Source organism: Salmo salar, chromosome 17 (assembly GCF_965601325.2).
Source record: "Salmo salar chromosome 17, fSalSal1, whole genome shotgun sequence".
In the NCBI taxonomy this organism is placed as follows: Eukaryota; Metazoa; Chordata; class Actinopteri; order Salmoniformes; family Salmonidae; genus Salmo; species Salmo salar.
The window spans coordinates 64,338,073-64,356,618 of NC_138307.1; the positions used below are offsets into that span (position 1 = coordinate 64,338,073).

At 46.3% G+C, this 18,546-nt stretch overlaps 1 protein-coding gene across 5 annotated transcripts in view; it reads left to right on the forward strand.

Moving 5' to 3' along the window:
- The window catches only part of LOC106576444 (ankyrin repeat and sterile alpha motif domain-containing protein 1B), a 324,199-nt gene that overhangs the window by 296,004 nt on the left and 9,649 nt on the right, over positions 1–18,546 (forward strand). For 4 of the 5 annotated variants that reach the window (XM_082964025.1, XM_045699996.2, XM_082964026.1 and 1 more), the window contains 3 exons: positions 7,534–7,575; positions 8,238–8,363; positions 16,948–17,019. In XM_082964025.1, coding sequence (XP_082820151.1) covers positions 7,534–7,575; positions 8,238–8,363; positions 16,948–17,019 — 240 coding nt within the window. The remainder of the gene's footprint in view (positions 1–7,533; positions 7,576–8,237; positions 8,364–16,947; positions 17,020–18,546) is intronic. The other variant, XM_082964027.1, reaches the window with a different exon arrangement.

An 18,546-nucleotide genomic window follows, 5' to 3' on the forward strand; every position in this document is an offset into this window, starting at 1 on the left:
GAGATCATGCCCTGCTCCCTCCCCATTACTACTGAGGCCGTCAGAGATCATGCCCCACTCCCCCCATTACTACTGAGGCAGTCAGAGATCATGCCCTACTCCCCCCATTACTACTGAGGCAGTCAGAGATCATGCCCTACTCCCCCATTGCTACTGAGGCAGTCAGAGATCATGCCCTACTCCCCCCATTACTACTGAGGCAGTCAGAGATCATGCCCTGCTCCCTCCCCATTACTACTGAGGCAGTCAGAGATCATGCCCTGCTCCCTCCCCATTACTACTGAGGCAGTCAGAGATCATGCCCTGCTCCCTCCCCATTACTACTGAGGCAGTCAGAGATCATGCCCTGCTCCCTCCCCATTACTACTGAGGCAGTCAGAGATCATGCCCTACTCCCCCCATTACTACTGAGGCAGTCAGAGATCATTACCTGCTCCCTCCCCATTACTATTGAGGCAGGCAGAGATCATGCCCTGCTCCCTCCCCATTACTACTGAGGCAGTCAGAGATCATGCCCTGCTCCCTCCCCATTACTACTGAGGCAGTCAGAGATCATGCCCTGCTCCCTCCCCATTACTACTGAGGCAGTCAGAGATCATGCCCTGCTCCCTCCCCATTACTACTGAGGCAGTCAGAGATCATGCCCTGCTCCCTCCCCATTACTACTGAGGCAGTCAGAGATCATGCCCTACTCCCCCCATTACTACTGAGGCAGTCAGAGATCATTACCTGCTCCCTCCCCATTACTACTGAGGCAGGCAGAGATCATGCCCTGCTCCCTCCCCATTACTACTGAGGCAGTCAGAGATCATGCCCTGCTCCCTCCCCATTACTACTGAGGCAGTCAGAGATCATGCCCCACTCCCCCCATTACTACTGAGACAGTCAGAGATCATGCCCCACTCCCCCATTACTACTGAGGCAGTCAGAGATCATGCCCTGCTCCCTCCCCATTACTACTGAGGCAGTCAGAGATCATGCCCTGCTCCCTCCCCATTACTACTGAGGCAGTCAGAGATCATGCCCTACTCCCTCCCCATTGCTACTGAGCCAGTCAGAGATCATGCCCTACTTCCCTTTGCTACTGAGGCAGTCAGAGATCATTCCCTGCTCCTCCCCATTACTACTGAGGCAGTCAGAGATCATGCCCTACTCCCTCCCCATTACTACTGAGGCAGTCAGAGATCATTTCCTGCTCCCTCCCCATTACTACTGAGGCAGTCAGAGATCATGCTCTACTCCCTCCCCATTGCTACTGAGGCAGTCAGAGATCATGCCCTACTCCCTCCCCATTACTACTGAGGCAGTCAGAGATCATTTCCTGCTCCCTCCCCATTACTACTGAGGCAGGCAGAGATCATGCCCTGCTCCCTCCCCATTACTACTGAGGCAGTCAGAGATCATGCCCTGCTCCCTCCCCATTACTACTGAGGCAGTCAGAGATCATGCCCCACTCCCCCCATTACTACTGAGACAGTCAGAGATCATGCCCTGCTCCCTCCCCATTACTACTGAGGCAGTCAGAGATCATGCCCCACTCCCCCCATTACTACTGAGACAGTCAGAGATCATGCCCCACTCCCCCATTACTACTGAGGCAGTCAGAGATCATGCCCTGCTCCCTCCCCATTACTACTGAGGCAGTCAGAGATCATGCCCTGCTCCCTCCCCATTACTACTGAGGCAGTGAGAGATCATGCCCTACTCCCTCCACATTGCTACTGAGGCAGTCAGAGATCATGCCCTACTTCCCATTACTACTGAGGCAGTCAGAGATCATGCCCTGCTCCTCCCCATTACTACTGAGGCAGTCAGAGATCATGCCCTACTCCCTCCCCATTACTACTGAGGCAGTCAGAGATCATGCCCTGCTCCCTCCCCATTACTACTGAGGCAGTCAGAGATCATGCCCTGCTCCCTCCCCATTACTACTGAGGCAGTCAGAGATCATGCCCTGCTCCCTCCCCATTACTACTGAGGCAGTCAGAGATCATGCCCTACTCCCCCCATTACTACTGAGGCAGTCAGAGATCATTTCCTGCTCCCTCCCCATTACTACTGAGGCAGGCAGAGATCATGCCCTGCTCCCTCCCCATTACTACTGAGGCAGTCAGAGATCATGCCCTGCTCCCTCCCCATTACTACTGAGGCAGTCAGAGATCATGCCCCACTCCCCCCATTACTACTGAGACAGTCAGAGATCATGCCCCACTCCCCCCATTACTACTGAGGCAGTCAGAGATCATGCCCCACTCCCCCCATTACTACTGAGGCAGTCAGAGATCATGCCCTACTCCCCCCATTACTACTGAGGCAGTCAGAGATCATGCCCTACTCCCCCCATTACTACTGAGGCAGTCAGAGATCATGCCCCACTCCCCCCATTGCTACTGAGGCAGTCAGAGATCATGCCCTACTCCCCCATTGCTACTGAGGCAGTCAGAGATCATGCCCTGCTCCCTCCCCATTACTACTGAGGCCGTCAGAGATCATGCCCCACTCCCCCCATTACTACTGAGGCAGTCAGAGATCATGCCCTACTCCCCCCATTACTACTGAGGCAGTCAGAGATCATGCCCTACTCCCCCATTGCTACTGAGGCAGTCAGAGATCATGCCCTACTCCCCCCATTACTACTGAGGCAGTCAGAGATCATGCCCTACTCCCCCCATTACTACTGAGGCAGTCAGAGATCATGCCCCACTCCCCCCATTACTACTGAGGCAGTCAGAGATCATGCCCTACTCCCCCCATTACTACTGAGGCAGTCAGAGATCATGCCCTACTCCCCCATTGCTACTGAGGCAGTCAGAGATCATGCCCTACTCCCCCCATTACTACTGAGGCAGTCAGAGATCATGCCCTACTCCCCATTACTACTGAGGCAGTCAGAGATCATGCCCCATTCCCCCATTACTACTGAGGCAGTCAGAGATCATGCCCTGCTCCCTCCCCATTACTACTGAGGCAGTCAGAGATCATGCCCCACTCCCCCCATTACTACTGAGACAGTCAGAGATCATGCCCCACTCCCCCATTACTACTGAGGCAGTCAGAGATCATGCCCTGCTCCCTCCCCATTACTACTGAGACAGTCAGAGATCATGCCCTGCTCCCTCCCCATTACTACTGAGGCAGTCAGAGATCATGCCCTACTCCCTCCCCATTGCTACTGAGGCAGTCAGAGATCATGCCCTACTTCCCATTGCTACTGAGGCAGTCAGAGATCATGCCCTGCTCCTCCCCATTACTACTGAGGCAGTCAGAGATCATGCCCTACTCCCTCCCCATTACTACTGAGGCAGTCAGAGATCATGCCCTGCTCCCTCCCCATTACTACTGAGGCAGTCAGAGATCATGCCCTGCTCCCTCCCCATTACTACTGAGGCAGTCAGAGATCATGCCCTACTCCCCCCATTACTACTGAGGCAGTCAGAGATCATTTCCTGCTCCCTCCCCATTACTACTGAGGCAGGCAGAGATCATGCCCTGCTCCCTCCCCATTACTACTGAGGCAGTCAGAGATCATGCCCTGCTCCCTCCCCATTACTACTGAGGCAGTCAGAGATCATGCCCCACTCCCCCCATTACTACTGAGACAGTCAGAGATCATGCCCTGCTCCCTCCCCATTACTACTGAGGCAGTCAGAGATCATGCCCCACTCCCCCCATTACTACTGAGACAGTCAGAGATCATGCCCCACTCCCCCATTACTACTGAGGCAGTCAGAGATCATGCCCTGCTCCCTCCCCATTACTACTGAGGCAGTCAGAGATCATGCCCTGCTCCCTCCCCATTACTACTGAGGCAGTCAGAGATCATGCCCTACTCCCTCCCCATTGCTACTGAGGCAGTCAGAGATCATGCCCTGCTCCCTCCCCATTACTACTGAGGCAGTCAGAGATCATGCCCTGCTCCCTCCCCATTACTACTGAGGCAGTCAGAGATCATGCCCTACTCCCCCCATTACTACTGAGGCAGTCAGAGATCATTACCTGCTCCCTCCCCATTACTATTGAGGCAGGCAGAGATCATGCCCTGCTCCCTCCCCATTACTACTGAGGCAGTCAGAGATCATGCCCTGCTCCCTCCCCATTACTACTGAGGCAGTCAGAGATCATGCCCCACTCCCCCCATTACTACTGAGACAGTCAGAGATCATGCCCCACTCCCCCCATTACTACTGAGGCAGTCAGAGATCATGCCCTACTCCCTCCCCATTGCTACTGAGGCAGTCAGAGATCATGCCCTACTCCCTCCCCATTGCTACTGAGGCAGTCAGAGATCATGCCCTACTCCCCATTGCTACTGAGGCAGTCAGAGATCATGCCCTGCTCCTCCCCATTACTACTGAGGCAGTCAGAGATCATGCCCTACTCCCTCCCCATTACTACTGAGGCAGTCAGAGATCATGCCCTGCTCCCTCCCCATTACTACTGAGGCAGTCAGAGATCATGCCCTGCTTCCTCCCCATTACTACTGAGGCAGTCAGAGATCATGCCCTGCTCCCTCCCCATTACTACTGAGCCAGTCAGAGATCATGCCCTACTCCCCCCATTACTACTGAGGCAGTCAGAGATCATTTCCTACTCCCTCCCCATTACTACTGAGGCAGGCAGAGATCATTCCCTGCTCCCCCCATTACTACTGAGGCAGTCAGAGATCATGCCCTGCTCCCTCCCCATTACTACTGAGGCAGTCAGAGATCATGCCCTACTCCCTCCCCATTGCTACTGAGGCAGTCAGAGATCATGCCCTACTCCCTCCCCATTGCTACTGAGGCAGTCAGAGATCATGCCCTACTCCCCATTACTACTGAGGCAGTCAGAGATCATGCCCCATTCCCCCATTACTACTGAGGCAGTCAGAGATCATGCCCTGCTCCCTCCCCATTACTACTGAGGCAGTCAGAGATCATGCCCCACTCCCCCCATTACTACTGAGACAGTCAGAGATCATGCCCCACTCCCCCATTACTACTGAGGCAGTCAGAGATCATGCCCTGCTCCCTCCCCATTACTACTGAGGCAGTCAGAGATCATGCCCTGCTCCCTCCCCATTACTACTGAGGCAGTCAGAGATCATGCCCTACTCCCTCCCCATTGCTACTGAGCCAGTCAGAGATCATGCCCTACTTCCCTTTGCTACTGAGGCAGTCAGAGATCATTCCCTGCTCCTCCCCATTACTACTGAGGCAGTCAGAGATCATGCCCTACTCCCTCCCCATTACTACTGAGGCAGTCAGAGATCATTTCCTGCTCCCTCCCCATTACTACTGAGGCAGTCAGAGATCATGCTCTACTCCCTCCCCATTGCTACTGAGGCAGTCAGAGATCATGCCCTACTCCCCATTACTACTGAGGCAGTCAGAGATCATGCCCCATTCCCCCATTACTACTGAGGCAGTCAGAGATCATGCCCTGCTCCCTCCCCATTACTACTGAGGCAGTCAGAGATCATGCCCCACTCCCCCCATTACTACTGAGACAGTCAGAGATCATGCCCCACTCCCCCATTACTACTGAGGCAGTCAGAGATCATGCCCTGCTCCCTCCCCATTACTACTGAGGCAGTCAGAGATCATGCCCTGCTCCCTCCCCATTACTACTGAGGCAGTCAGAGATCATGCCCTACTCCCTCCCCATTGCTACTGAGCCAGTCAGAGATCATGCCCTACTTCCCTTTGCTACTGAGGCAGTCAGAGATCATTCCCTGCTCCTCCCCATTACTACTGAGGCAGTCAGAGATCATGCCCTACTCCCTCCCCATTACTACTGAGGCAGTCAGAGATCATTTCCTGCTCCCTCCCCATTACTACTGAGGCAGGCAGAGATCATGCCCTGCTCCCTCCCCATTACTACTGAGGCAGTCAGAGATCATGCCCTACTCCCTCCCCATTACTACTGAGGCAGTCAGAGATCATGCCCTGCTCCCTCCCCATTACTACTGAGGCAGTCAGAGATCATGCCCTGCTCCCTCCCCATTACTACTGAGGCAGTCAGAGATCATGCCCTGCTCCCTCCCCATTACTACTGAGGCAGTCAGAGATCATGCCCTACTCCCCCCATTACTACTGAGGCAGTCAGAGATCATTTCCTGCTCCCTCCCCATTACTACTGAGGCAGGCAGAGATCATGCCCTGCTCCCTCCCCATTACTACTGAGGCAGTCAGAGATCATGCCCTGCTCCCTCCCCATTACTACTGAGGCAGTCAGAGATCATGCCCCACTCCCCCCATTACTACTGAGACAGTCAGAGATCATGCCCCACTCCCCCCATTACTACTGAGGCAGTCAGAGATCATGCCCCACTCCCCCCATTACTACTGAGGCAGTCAGAGATCATGCCCTACTCCCCCCATTACTACTGAGGCAGTCAGAGATCATGCCCTACTCCCCCCATTACTACTGAGGCAGTCAGAGATCATGCCCCACTCCCCCCATTGCTACTGAGGCAGTCAGAGATCATGCCCTACTCCCCCATTGCTACTGAGGCAGTCAGAGATCATGCCCTGCTCCCTCCCCATTACTACTGAGGCCGTCAGAGATCATGCCCCACTCCCCCCATTACTACTGAGGCAGTCAGAGATCATGCCCTACTCCCCCCATTACTACTGAGGCAGTCAGAGATCATGCCCTACTCCCCCATTGCTACTGAGGCAGTCAGAGATCATGCCCTACTCCCCCCATTACTACTGAGGCAGTCAGAGATCATGCCCTACTCCCCCCATTACTACTGAGGCAGTCAGAGATCATGCCCTACTCCCCCCATTGCTACTGAGGCAGTCAGAGATCATGCCCTACTCCCCCATTACTACTGAGGCAGTCAGAGATTATGCCCTGGGCCCCATTACAGGGATAATGAGTCTCTCTCTCTTTCTCTGTGCTCTTTCTGTTCTTTATATAATTGCCTCTATCTTTGTCTCTCCCTCTCTCCCCCTCCCTCCTGTCTCTCTCTGTCCCCCCGTCTTGCTCTCTGCCCGCCCCCCCCCCCCCCCAATCTATCTCTGTCATTTAGATCAGTTAGAGTAGCCCAGTGTCTTGGAGTAGATTACCTGTTCTGATCCTCCTCTAAGGCTCACCCTGCAGCTATTTACCCCGATGTCAATATCCCTGATTACCTCACCTCCAGAGTATCTCATTAAGACGCAGATGGATGTGACACACAAACAAACAAGCACTCCCGTATAGTAGTGTATCAGTACCTGTCATGGGACTTTGATTATGAAACTGGGATGGGAGGATTTCCTCACACTCCAGCCTTGTTGTAAACATTGCCTGTGTGATTATCATCTGCTTGATTATTATAAACCATAGAGTTGGATAGAGGCCACAGCTTTGCATATTTGCCTTAATGGTTTCTATGACGGCATGGGCAGCGCCATTGAGGGCAATCTCCATTGATGAATTTCCTCAATGGCGCTGCCCATGCTAAAACAGGCTTTGTGGCAAGTGCACCCTCTATCCAACTCTATGTTATCAACCAACTTCTTGTTGTCCTGATCCTGGATCTTATTTCTATTTATTTATCAGTCTCATGATGTTGGAGAAAGACCTTCTGCAAGAAATGATACTGTAAGTTGTCTGTGATGCTAGTGTGCATCAAATACTGTTGTTGTCAATGTACGTGACAATGTCAATGTACGTGACGAACAGTCAAACAGTCAACTGTCAATGTACGTGATATAAATGTACATTATACTTGTTGATAATACAAATCCATTTACTCATAATCATTTCCATTTTATTTAGAACATATTGGCTAAGGGAAAAGTACTGTATCTAAATATATATCCATTTCCTGTTTCTGTTGAAAAGGATGAAAGAAAGAAGGACAGGGGATTTTCCACACAGTGCTAGGGGAGGTGTGAGCATCATAGCACTAGCTAGGGGAAATAAATTAATCCATTTAAATATGACCCTTCTAAGACTGTTAAAACGCACTTAGCATTAGGAGAGGAGGGTCCATAGAAACACAGTGAGGGACTCAAAATGTTTTTGAAATGTTGTTGAAGCGTTGCTGTTAAGCTTTTCATGTTCAGTCAGTCTGGATAGAACCTGTTACATCATAGAAGTGCCATGTGGTTAGGAGCAAACGGCAGCACATATCTGACAGACTAGATATGTCAGCTCAGAATATGCTTGACTTAAGTTTGTGCCCAATCCTTTTCCTTGTAATCGGCTGTGATTTGTCATCCGTGGCCTGTGTCTGATCTTGCCATTGGCTGTCGTTACAGCAAGGCGAGTGGTGCGAGCCAATCACGTTGCGTCCTCCCAACGAGGCCACCTCGTCCACTCCAGTGCAGTACTGGCAGCACCACCCTGAGAAACTCATCTTCCAGTCGTGTGACTATGAAGCTTACGTGAGTATTCCCGTCCCTACGTTATACAGTGTGTGTGTGTGTGTGTGTGTGTGTGTGTGGTGTGTGTGTGTGTGTGTGTGTGTGTGTGTGTGTGTGTGTGTGTGTGTGTGTGTGGTGTGTGTGTGGAGTATGCTTTTCATGCATGTATGACATGCTTGTGAATGTGTATGCATGCAAAAAGCTACATTAGCATCGTATCATATTCTACAGCAGTGGTATTCAAAGTCAGGGTCGCGACCCCGCTAGGGGAACATCAGTGGGGTCAATAAAAAGGAACAAAACATTTAGAGTACAGATTATTGTATGGGACAATATACAACGTTTTTCAGAAAGATAATACAAACAAATACAATTTTATTGAGTAAATGTATTTTGATAAGAGAAGAAACTATAATGAAGGTTATTTGCTGATGTAAAAATGTACAGATTTTAAGGTTGTGTCATATTTGGGTTAGGGTGGGGTTGCGAGAAATGATTGGGAAGAAAATTCACCAGAAATTCTGGTGGAAAGAATGGGGTCCCCGCTGAAAAGGTTTCAATAATGTGGGAGAGATGCCCTGTCTGCCAAGGGGGTCCAAGACACCCCCCCCCCCCCCCCCCCACCACACACACACACACACACACACACACACACACACACACACTGACACTCCATAATACTCTTTGACAGCTCTCCACACTCCCACTATCTACTGTAGCCCTGGCCTATAGCTGACATATGTTATACCCTCTGACCTAAAGTACCTGCACTTGTTACCTAACCGACACACAGGAGATATTCAGGAGTAAAACCATGTTTCACCCTTCCATCAATACTGCACCAAGCTATTCATGCTGCTGCAGTCATTTTAGCCTCCCGTTACATAAAGCCAACCATGTTACCAAGGATACTGCACATGTACATTTGATTGGCTTAGCCCCAGCAACCATGTAACACTGATTACTACCCACTTTCAGCTGATGAATCACCGGGAAGATGATTGGCTCCCATTTGGAGTCTGGAGGCTCCCATTGGCTCTCGGGGGCAGCCGTGTTGAATTGTGATTGACTCTTGCATGGTTGTGCATAACGATTGGCTCAGAGATGCTGTTGTGGAGATGTGTGGGCAGAGGGGGCTAGAGGATTAGAGAGAAAGAGAGAGAAAGAGAGAGAGAAACAGGGAGTGTGCGTAAGCAAGAGAGTTTGTGATAGAGTGAGGGAAAAGGTAATGTGGGTTGAGAGAGTGAGGGATAGGGTAATGTGGGTTGAGAGATGGAGGGAAAGGTAGTGTGGGTTGAGAGAGTGGGGGATAAGGCAGTGTGGGTTGAGAGAGTGAGGGATAAGGTAGTGTGGGTTGAGTGAGTGAGGGGAAAAGGTAGTGCGGGTTGAGAGTGAGGGATAAGGTAGTGCGGGTTGAGAGTGAGGGATAAGGTAGTGCGGGTTGAGAGTGAGGGATAAGGCAGTGTGGGTTGAGTGAGTGAGGGGAAAAGGTAGTGCGGGTTGAGAGTGAGGGATAAGGTAGTGCGGGTTGAGAGAGTGGTCAATAAGGCAGTGCGGGTTGAGAGTGAGGGATAAGGTAGTGCGGGTTGAGAGAGTGGTCAATAAGGCAGTGTGGGTTGAGAGAGTGGGGGATAAGGCAGTGTGGGTTGAGAGAGGGAGAAAGGAAGGCAGAGAGAGAAAGTGTAAATAAATAAAATAATTGGTGCCAAGCAACTACTCTCCCAGGACTGATGCTCCACATGGCCCCACGAAGTGAGATAGAGGAGAATCTGAGAGAGAAAGAAAAGAAGGGAGGGAGAGAGAAGGATGGAGAGATTAAGCGAGGGAGGAAAGGTGAGGAGTATAGGGAGGCATATAAAGTAAGAAGGAGTGAGGGAGGGAGGCAGGGATGGAGGGGAAAAGAAACGGTGAGATACTGTGTGACTAAAAGGAAAAGACAGACATTTAAAAAAGCATGGAGAGTTAAGCACTGAGATAGAGGATAGAGTTGAGGATGTAAGCAGTGTACAGAGGAAGAGGATAGAGTTGATGATGTAAGCAGTGTAGAGAAGAAGAGGATAGAGTTGAGGATGTAAGCAGTGTAGAGAAGAAGAGGATAGAGTTGAGGATGTAAGCAGTGTACAGAGGAAGAGGATAGAGTTGATGATGTAGGCAGTGTAGAGAAGAAGAGGATAGAGTTGAGGATGTAAGCAGTGTAGAGAAGAAGAGGATAGAGTTGAGGATGTAAGCAGTGTAGAGAAGAAGAGGATAGAGTTGATGATGTAAGCAGTGTAGAGAAGAAGAGGATAGAGTTGATGATGTAAGCAGTGTAGAGAAGAAGAGGATAGAGTTGATGATGTAAGCAGTGTAGAGAAGAAGAGGATAGAGTTGATGATGTAAGCAGTGTAGAGAAGAAGAGGATAGAGTTGATGATGTAAGCAGTGTAGAGAAGAAGAGGATAGAGTTGAGGATGTAAGCAGTGTAGAGAAGAAGAGGATAGAGTTGATGATGTAAGCAGTGTACAGAGGAAGAGGATAGAGTTGATGATGTAAGCAGTGTACAGAGGAAGAGGATAGAGTTGAGGATGTAAGCAGTGTAGAGAAGAAGAGGATAGAGTTGATGATGTAAGCAGTGTACAGAGGAAGAGGATAGAGTTGAGGATGTAAGCAGTGTACAGAGGAAGAGGATAGAGTTGATGATGTAGGCAGTGTAGAGAAGAAGAGGATAGAGTTGAGGATGTAAGCAGTGTAGAGAAGAAGAGGATAGAGTTGAGGATGTAAGCAGTGTAGAGAAGAAGAGGATAGAGTTGATGATGTAAGCAGTGTAGAGAAGAAGAGGATAGAGTTGATGATGTAAGCAGTGTAGAGAAGAAGAGGATAGAGTTGATGATGTAAGCAGTGTAGAGAAGAAGAGGATAGAGTTGATGATGTAAGCAGTGTAGAGAAGAAGAGGATAGAGTTGATGATGTAAGCAGTGTAGAGAAGAAGAGGATAGAGTTGAGGATGTAAGCAGTGTAGAGAAGAAGAGGATAGAGTTGATGATGTAAGCAGTGTACAGAGGAAGAGGATAGAGTTGATGATGTAAGCAGTGTACAGAGGAAGAGGATAGAGTTGAGGATGTAAGCAGTGTAGAGAAGAAGAGGATAGAGTTGATGATGTAAGCAGTGTACAGAGGAAGAGGATAGAGTTGAGGATGTAAGCAGTGTACAGAGGAAGAGGATAGAGTTGAGGATGTAAGCAGTGTAGAGAAGAAGAGGATAGAGTTGATGATGTAAGCAGTGTACAGAGGAAGAGGATAGAGTTGAGGATGTAGGCAGTGTAGAGAAGAAGAGGATAGAGTTGATGATGTAGGCAGTGTAGAGAAGAAGAGGATAGAGTTGAGGATGTAAGCAGTGTACAGAGGAAGAGGATAGAGTTGATGATGTAAGCAGGTACAGAGGAAGAGGATAGAGTTGAGGATGTAAGCAGTGTACAGAGGAAGAGGATAGAGTTGAGGATGTAAGCAGTGTAGAGAAGAAGAGGATAGAGTTGAGGATGTAAGCAGTGTACAGAGGAAGAGGATAGAGTTGAGGATGTAAGCAGTGTACAGAGGAAGAGGATAGAGTTGATGATGTAAGCAGTGTACAGAGGAAGAGGATAGAGTTGAGGATGTAAGCAGTGTACAGAGGAAGAGGATAGAGTTGAGGATGTAAGCAGTGTACAGAGGAAGAGGATAGAGTTGAGGATGTAAGCAGTGTACAGAGGAAGAGGATAGAGTTGATGATGTAAGCAGTGTACAGAGGAAGAGGACAGAGTTGAGGATGTAAGCAGTGTACAGAGGAAGAGGATAGAGTTGATGATGTAAGCAGTGTACAGAGGAAGAGGATAGAGTTGATGATGTAAGCAGTGTAGAGAAGAAGAGGATAGAGTTGATGATGTAAGCAGTGTAGAGAAGAAGAGGATAGAGTTGATGATGTAAGCAGTGTACAGAGGAAGAGGATAGAGTTGATGATGTAAGCAGTGTAGAGAAGAAGAGGATAGAGTTGAGGATGTAAGCAGTGTACAGAGGAAGAGGATAGAGTTGAGGATGTAAGCAGTGTAGAGAAGAAGAGGATAGAGTTGATGATGTAAGCAGTGTACAGAGGAAGAGGATAGAGTTGATGATGTAAGCAGTGTAGAGAGGAAGAGGATAGAGTTGATGATGTAAGCAGTGTACAGAGGAAGAGGATAGAGTTGATGATGTAGGCAGTGTACAGAGGAAGAGGATAGAGTTGATGATGTAAGCAGTGTACAGAGGAAGAGGATAGAGTTGAGGATGTAAAAAGAGAGAAGAGGGACCAGTCCTCTAAGGCTTGACGCTGTCATCGCCCTGATTCTTTTACTCACAATGATCTTCATTCAACCAGAGACGATTCTCTAACGTCATTACAACGTTGTCTTCATAAAACCAAACTTTGTTTTAATCAATTCTTTATTATAGACCAGCTCTAATGTCATTATGCTTTCTTTATTATAGACCAGCTCTAATGTCATTATGCTTTCTTTATTATAGACCAGCTCTAATGTCATTATGCTTTCTTTATTATAGACCAGCTCTAATGTCATTATGCTTTCTTTATTATAGACCAGCTCTAATGTCATTATGCTTTCTTTATTATAGACCAGCTCTAATGTCATTATGCTTTCTTTATTATAGACCAGCTCTAATGTCATTATGCTTTCTTTATTATAGACCAGCTCTAATGTCATTATGCTTTCTTTATTATAGACCAGCTCTAACGTCATTATGCTTTCTTTATTATAGACCAGCTCTAACGTCATTATGCTTTCTTTATTATAGACCAGCTCTAATGTCATTATGCTTTCTTTATTATAGACCAGCTCTAATGTCATTATGCTTTCTTTATTATAGACCAGCTCTAATGTCATTATGCTTTCTTTATTATAGACCAGCTCTAATGTCATTATGCTTTCTTTATTATAGACCAGCTCTAATGTCATTATGCTTTCTTTATTATAGACCAGCTCTAATATCATTATGCTTTCTTTATTATAGACCAGCTCTAATGTCATTATGCTTTCTTTATTATAGACCAGCTCTAATGTCATTATGCTTTCTTTATTATAGACCAGCTCTAATGTCATTATGCTTTCTTTATTATAGACCAGCTCTAATGTCATTATGCTTTCTTTATTATAGACCAGCTCTAATGTCATTATGCTTTCTTTATTATAGACCAGCTCTAATGTCATTATGCTTTCTTTATTATAGACCAGCTCTAATGTCATTATGCTTTCTTTATTATAGACCAGCTCTAATGTCATTATGCTTTCTTTATTATAGACCAGCTCTAATGTCATTATGCTTTCTTTATTATAGACCAGCTCTAATGTCATTATGCTTTCTTTATTATAGACCAGCTCTAATGTCATTATGCTTTCTTTATTATAGACCAGCTCTAATGTCATTATGCTTTCTTTATTATAGACCAGCTCTAATGTCATTATGCTTTCTTTATTATAGACCAGCTCTAATGTCATTATGCTTTCTTTATTATAGACCAGCTCTAATGTCATTATGCTTTCTTTATTATAGACCAGCTCTAATGTCATTATGCTTTCTTTATTATAGACCAGCTCTAATGTCATTATGCTTTCTTTATTATAGACCAGCTCTAACGTCATTATGCTTTCTTTATTATAGACCAGCTCTAACGTCATTATGCTTTCTTTATTATAGACCAGCTCTAACGTCATTATGCTTTCTTTATTATAGACCAGCTCTAACGTCATTATGCTTTCTTTATTATAGACCAGCTCTAATGTCATTATGCTTTCTTTATTATAGACCAGCTCTAATGTCATTATGCTTTCTTTATTATAGACCAGCTCTAATGTCATTATGCTTTCTTTATTATAGACCAGCTCTAATATCATTATGCTTTCTTTATTATAGACCAGCTCTAATGTCATTATGCTTTCTTTATTATAGACCAGCTCTAATGTCATTATGCTTTCTTTATTATAGACCAGCTCTAATGTCATTATGCTTTCTTTATTATAGACCAGCTCTAATGTCATTATGCTTTCTTTATTATAGACCAGCTCTAATGTCATTATGCTTTCTTTATTATAGACCAGCTCTAATGTCATTATGCTTTCTTTATTATAGACCAGCTCTAATGTCATTATGCTTTCTTTATTATAGACCAGCTCTAATGTCATTATGCTTTCTTTATTATAGACCAGCTCTAATGTCATTATGCTTTCTTTATTATAGACCAGCTCTAATGTCATTATGCTTTCTTTATTATAGACCAGCTCTAATGTCATTATGCTTTCTTTATTATAGACCAGCTCTAATGTCATTATGCTTTCTTTATTATAGACCAGCTCTAATGTCATTATGCTTTCTTTATTATAGACCAGCTCTAATGTCATTATGCTTTCTTTATTATAGACCAGCTCTAATGTCATTATGCTTTCTTTATTATAGACCAGCTCTAATGTCATTATGCTTTCTTTATTATAGACCAGCTCTAATGTCATTATGCTTTCTTTATTATAGACCAGCTCTAATGTCATTATGCTTTCTTTATTATAGACCAGCTCTAATGTCATTATGCTTTCTTTATTAACATTCTTAGACCGCCAAATGTCATCACTGCATATATGACATACCTTCTTTATTACATTAGACAATGTCCTAACGTTATTTCAACGCTTTTGGGATTAATGTCGAGCATGATTAAATTGTCCATTTCTAGAGCGTGATGGTTGTTGAATGTAATTTTAACACAGGAGAAACAAGAAAATGCACTGTTGTTGTACTCTTAAAGGGAAACGTTGATAAGAAGTTGCTCCAACGTTATCACAACGTGTCCTCTTAAGATGATGTTCTTTTGACCGCGCTGTTACGTCATCCTTACATGGCTAGAATAACACACATAATCCTAACTGTATAATCGGTCAACACTGATTCCCCAAAGCCCTGTAGCGTTTTAACTCTGTAATGTTATTACTATGTTCTCTGTAGCGTTTTCACTCTGTAATGTTATTACTATGATCTCTGTAGCGTTTTCACTCTGTAATGTTATTACTATGTTCTCTGTAGCGTTTTCACTCTGTAATGTTATTACTATGATCTCTGTAGCGTTTTCACTCTGTAATGTTATTACTATGATCTCTGTAGCGTTTTCACTCTGTAATGTTATTACTAGCGTTTTCACTCTGTAATGTTATTACTATGATCTCTGTAGCGTTTTCACTCTGTAATGTTATTACTATGATCTCTGTAGCGTTTTCACTCTGTAATGTTATTACTATGATCTCTGTAGCGTTTTCACTCTGTAATGTTATTACTATGATCTCTGTAGCGTTTTCACTCTGTAATGTTATTACTATGATCTCTGTAGCGTTTTCACTCTGTAATGTTATTACTATGTTCTCTGTAGCGTTTTCACTATGTAATGTTATTACTATGTTCTCTGTAGCGTTTTCACTCTGTAATGTTATTACTATGTTCTCTGTAGCGTTTTCAGCATCAGACGACACTACTGTACGTTTGCCCACACACACACACACACACACACACACACACACACACACACACACACACACACACACACACACACACACACACACACACACACACACCCAGAGACAGGGGCTTCTTGGAGGTTTGTAATGTTATTACAGTGTTCTCTATACGAGAACAGACGACACTCCCTTGATACCGTAGCATTATTAACAACAGAGCCAGACAGAGCAGTAACCAGCCCAGACAACCCCACTACAACCACCAGCCTACCTCCCATAAAGAAATGACTAATTCATTCTACTGTACATAAAATAGGAGAGAAATCAGGGTGTGGTTGTGTTACCGTTAAGCTAATGCAATGTATTTGTTATCTTTTGACGAAGGGTAAGATTATGTGGATGGTTTTTCCGGGACATTTTTCAGAAGCATATCCTGTAGGGTAAATGATTTAAGGTCAGGGGGTCTAGGTATAAAACGATCAATGTTTGCACTTTGGGTGTCAGAACATCCTATAAGAAATCCTCTTTGGGGCTTTTAGCTCTCAAATCAACAGTAGGCGCGCTGAGCAGTTAATCGTACACCCATTACATCCCTTTAGCCTTACTGTCCCCATAAGTACTGTCCCCATAAACCACCTTCTTTATTAAATTGGGTCTGTGTCCTCACGAACCAGGTCCTCACTTATTGACCTCCCCACTTTGCACATTTCCAGCCCGCCCCAGCGCTGTTTACACCCCTCTGGGGATTTCCAGGTTGTATTAATCACTTCAGAAAGCACTGCGTTATTATGTGACTGGCTGGCTAGCTGCAACACACACACACACACACACACACACACACACACACACACACACACACACACACACACACACACACACACACACACACACACACACACACACACACACACAGCAAGTGATGTCATCATCTCAGCAGAATATTGTTTTTTTTTTCCAAATTGAAGTATTAGACTTTTGGGAGTTTAAGTTATTTGATCATTTAAGTTTCCATCTTACATTGAATGATTCTATGATCCTTCATGTGTCTGTATAATAGTTCTAGGATGGAATGTGAATGTTAACGTTGTTTACCTTTATGTCTCTGACAGTACCTGGGCTCTATGCTGGTGAAAGAGCTGAGAGGAACAGAGTCAACACAAGACGCCTGCTCCAAGATGAGGGTAAGAGGGCCCGGCACATCACTACCACCCAGAGAGAGAAACTAGGGCCACTTTAACCACCACTGTAGTCTCATTTTCTACCTGGATTCACCTCCTTCTCTTTTGCTCTCTTTTATTCTCTTTCACTTTCATTCACCTTCTTCCTCTCTGTCTCTCTTCCCCCTTCTCTCTCTCTCTTCCCCCCCTCTCTCTCTCTCTCTTCCCCCCCTCTCTCTCTCTCTCTCTCTCTCTCTCTCTCTCTCTCTCTCCTGAGTTACTGCAGTGTGGAAGTGAGGAAGCAGACTATTAATATGTGTACTCTGCCTGCCCCTCCACCGTCCTTTCTCCTCCTCATCTTTATCTGTTTGGTCACATCTGAGGAGAGCAGACAGCTCAGCATGCTGCAGACACCTCAGAGAGCCTCTCCCTCTCTCCCCTCCCTCTCCCCCTCCCCCCTCCCTCCCTCCCTCCCTCCCTCGGTTTATCTTGATCTGCCAAAACGATTGATGCTGTAGTTGTTTTTATTGTCAGACTTCAAGGGTCATTAAATTTGGAGCTCCGCTCTCGATGTACCTACTGTACCTGGGTCCTGTTATACCCCCCCCCCCCCACCTTCTCCATCACTCTGCCTCTTTTCTCTCTATATTTCCATGCTTGTGGACACAGTATCAACATGGTCCAAATGCAAATGTAATTCCCTCTGCTCCCCAGTCTTCTGTCTTTGTGTCTCGCAGCGCTGCGTTTATCGGCCCTCATAAGCCCGTGATCTTGAAAGGGAACCGCTGCACTAGAAATATGCTGATGTTGAGGAAACACAGAGAGGGGGAGAAGGGGGGGTGGGTGGGGGGGTGGGGGTTGGGGAGTGAGAGAGAGAGAGAAGGAAGAGGAGAGGAATTCATACAGGATCTGTTGAATATATTAAATCCCTGACAGGTGGAATAATGGTACTAGGGTGATACTGATTTTAAATCCCATCATTCCCCACTGCGGCAGCGCATAATGAGCTTAGCAATGGGAGAAGGGAAAAGAAACATGCGGCTGTCAGACGAGAGCGGGTGATCGTAAGTCTGGGCGGGAATAGAAAGAAGAAAGGAATATAGGAGGAATATTTATGGGTTGAAAGCTGATAGTTATCTAGGACCTCCAAGGGGGAAATCTATACGTTTTGAAAATGTCAATTGCGCCCATTGTTTTCCATAAGGCGCGGGGTAACCTTTGAACTTTGAGAAGATTGGAATTGATTCTGCTAGTAAAGAGGAGAGTGTGTTGATAGGCTGGCTCTCTCTGTGCAGTGGGCTCATCCCGATCTCCCTCTTTTTCTGCTTAGTTATAAGCTTGTGTTGATTTCATCTTTCTGTCTCTCTCTTCCCACCCCTTCCCTCTTATTCTATCTCGTTATAAGCTTGTGTTGAGCTCTCATCTCATAAGCTCTCATCTCTATCTGTCCCCACTGGGGTTGCACAATTCCGAGAACTTTCAATAAATTCCCTGCCTTTCCCGAAATCCCGGTTTGAGGATTCACGGAATAAGGAGGGAATAAGTCCTCCT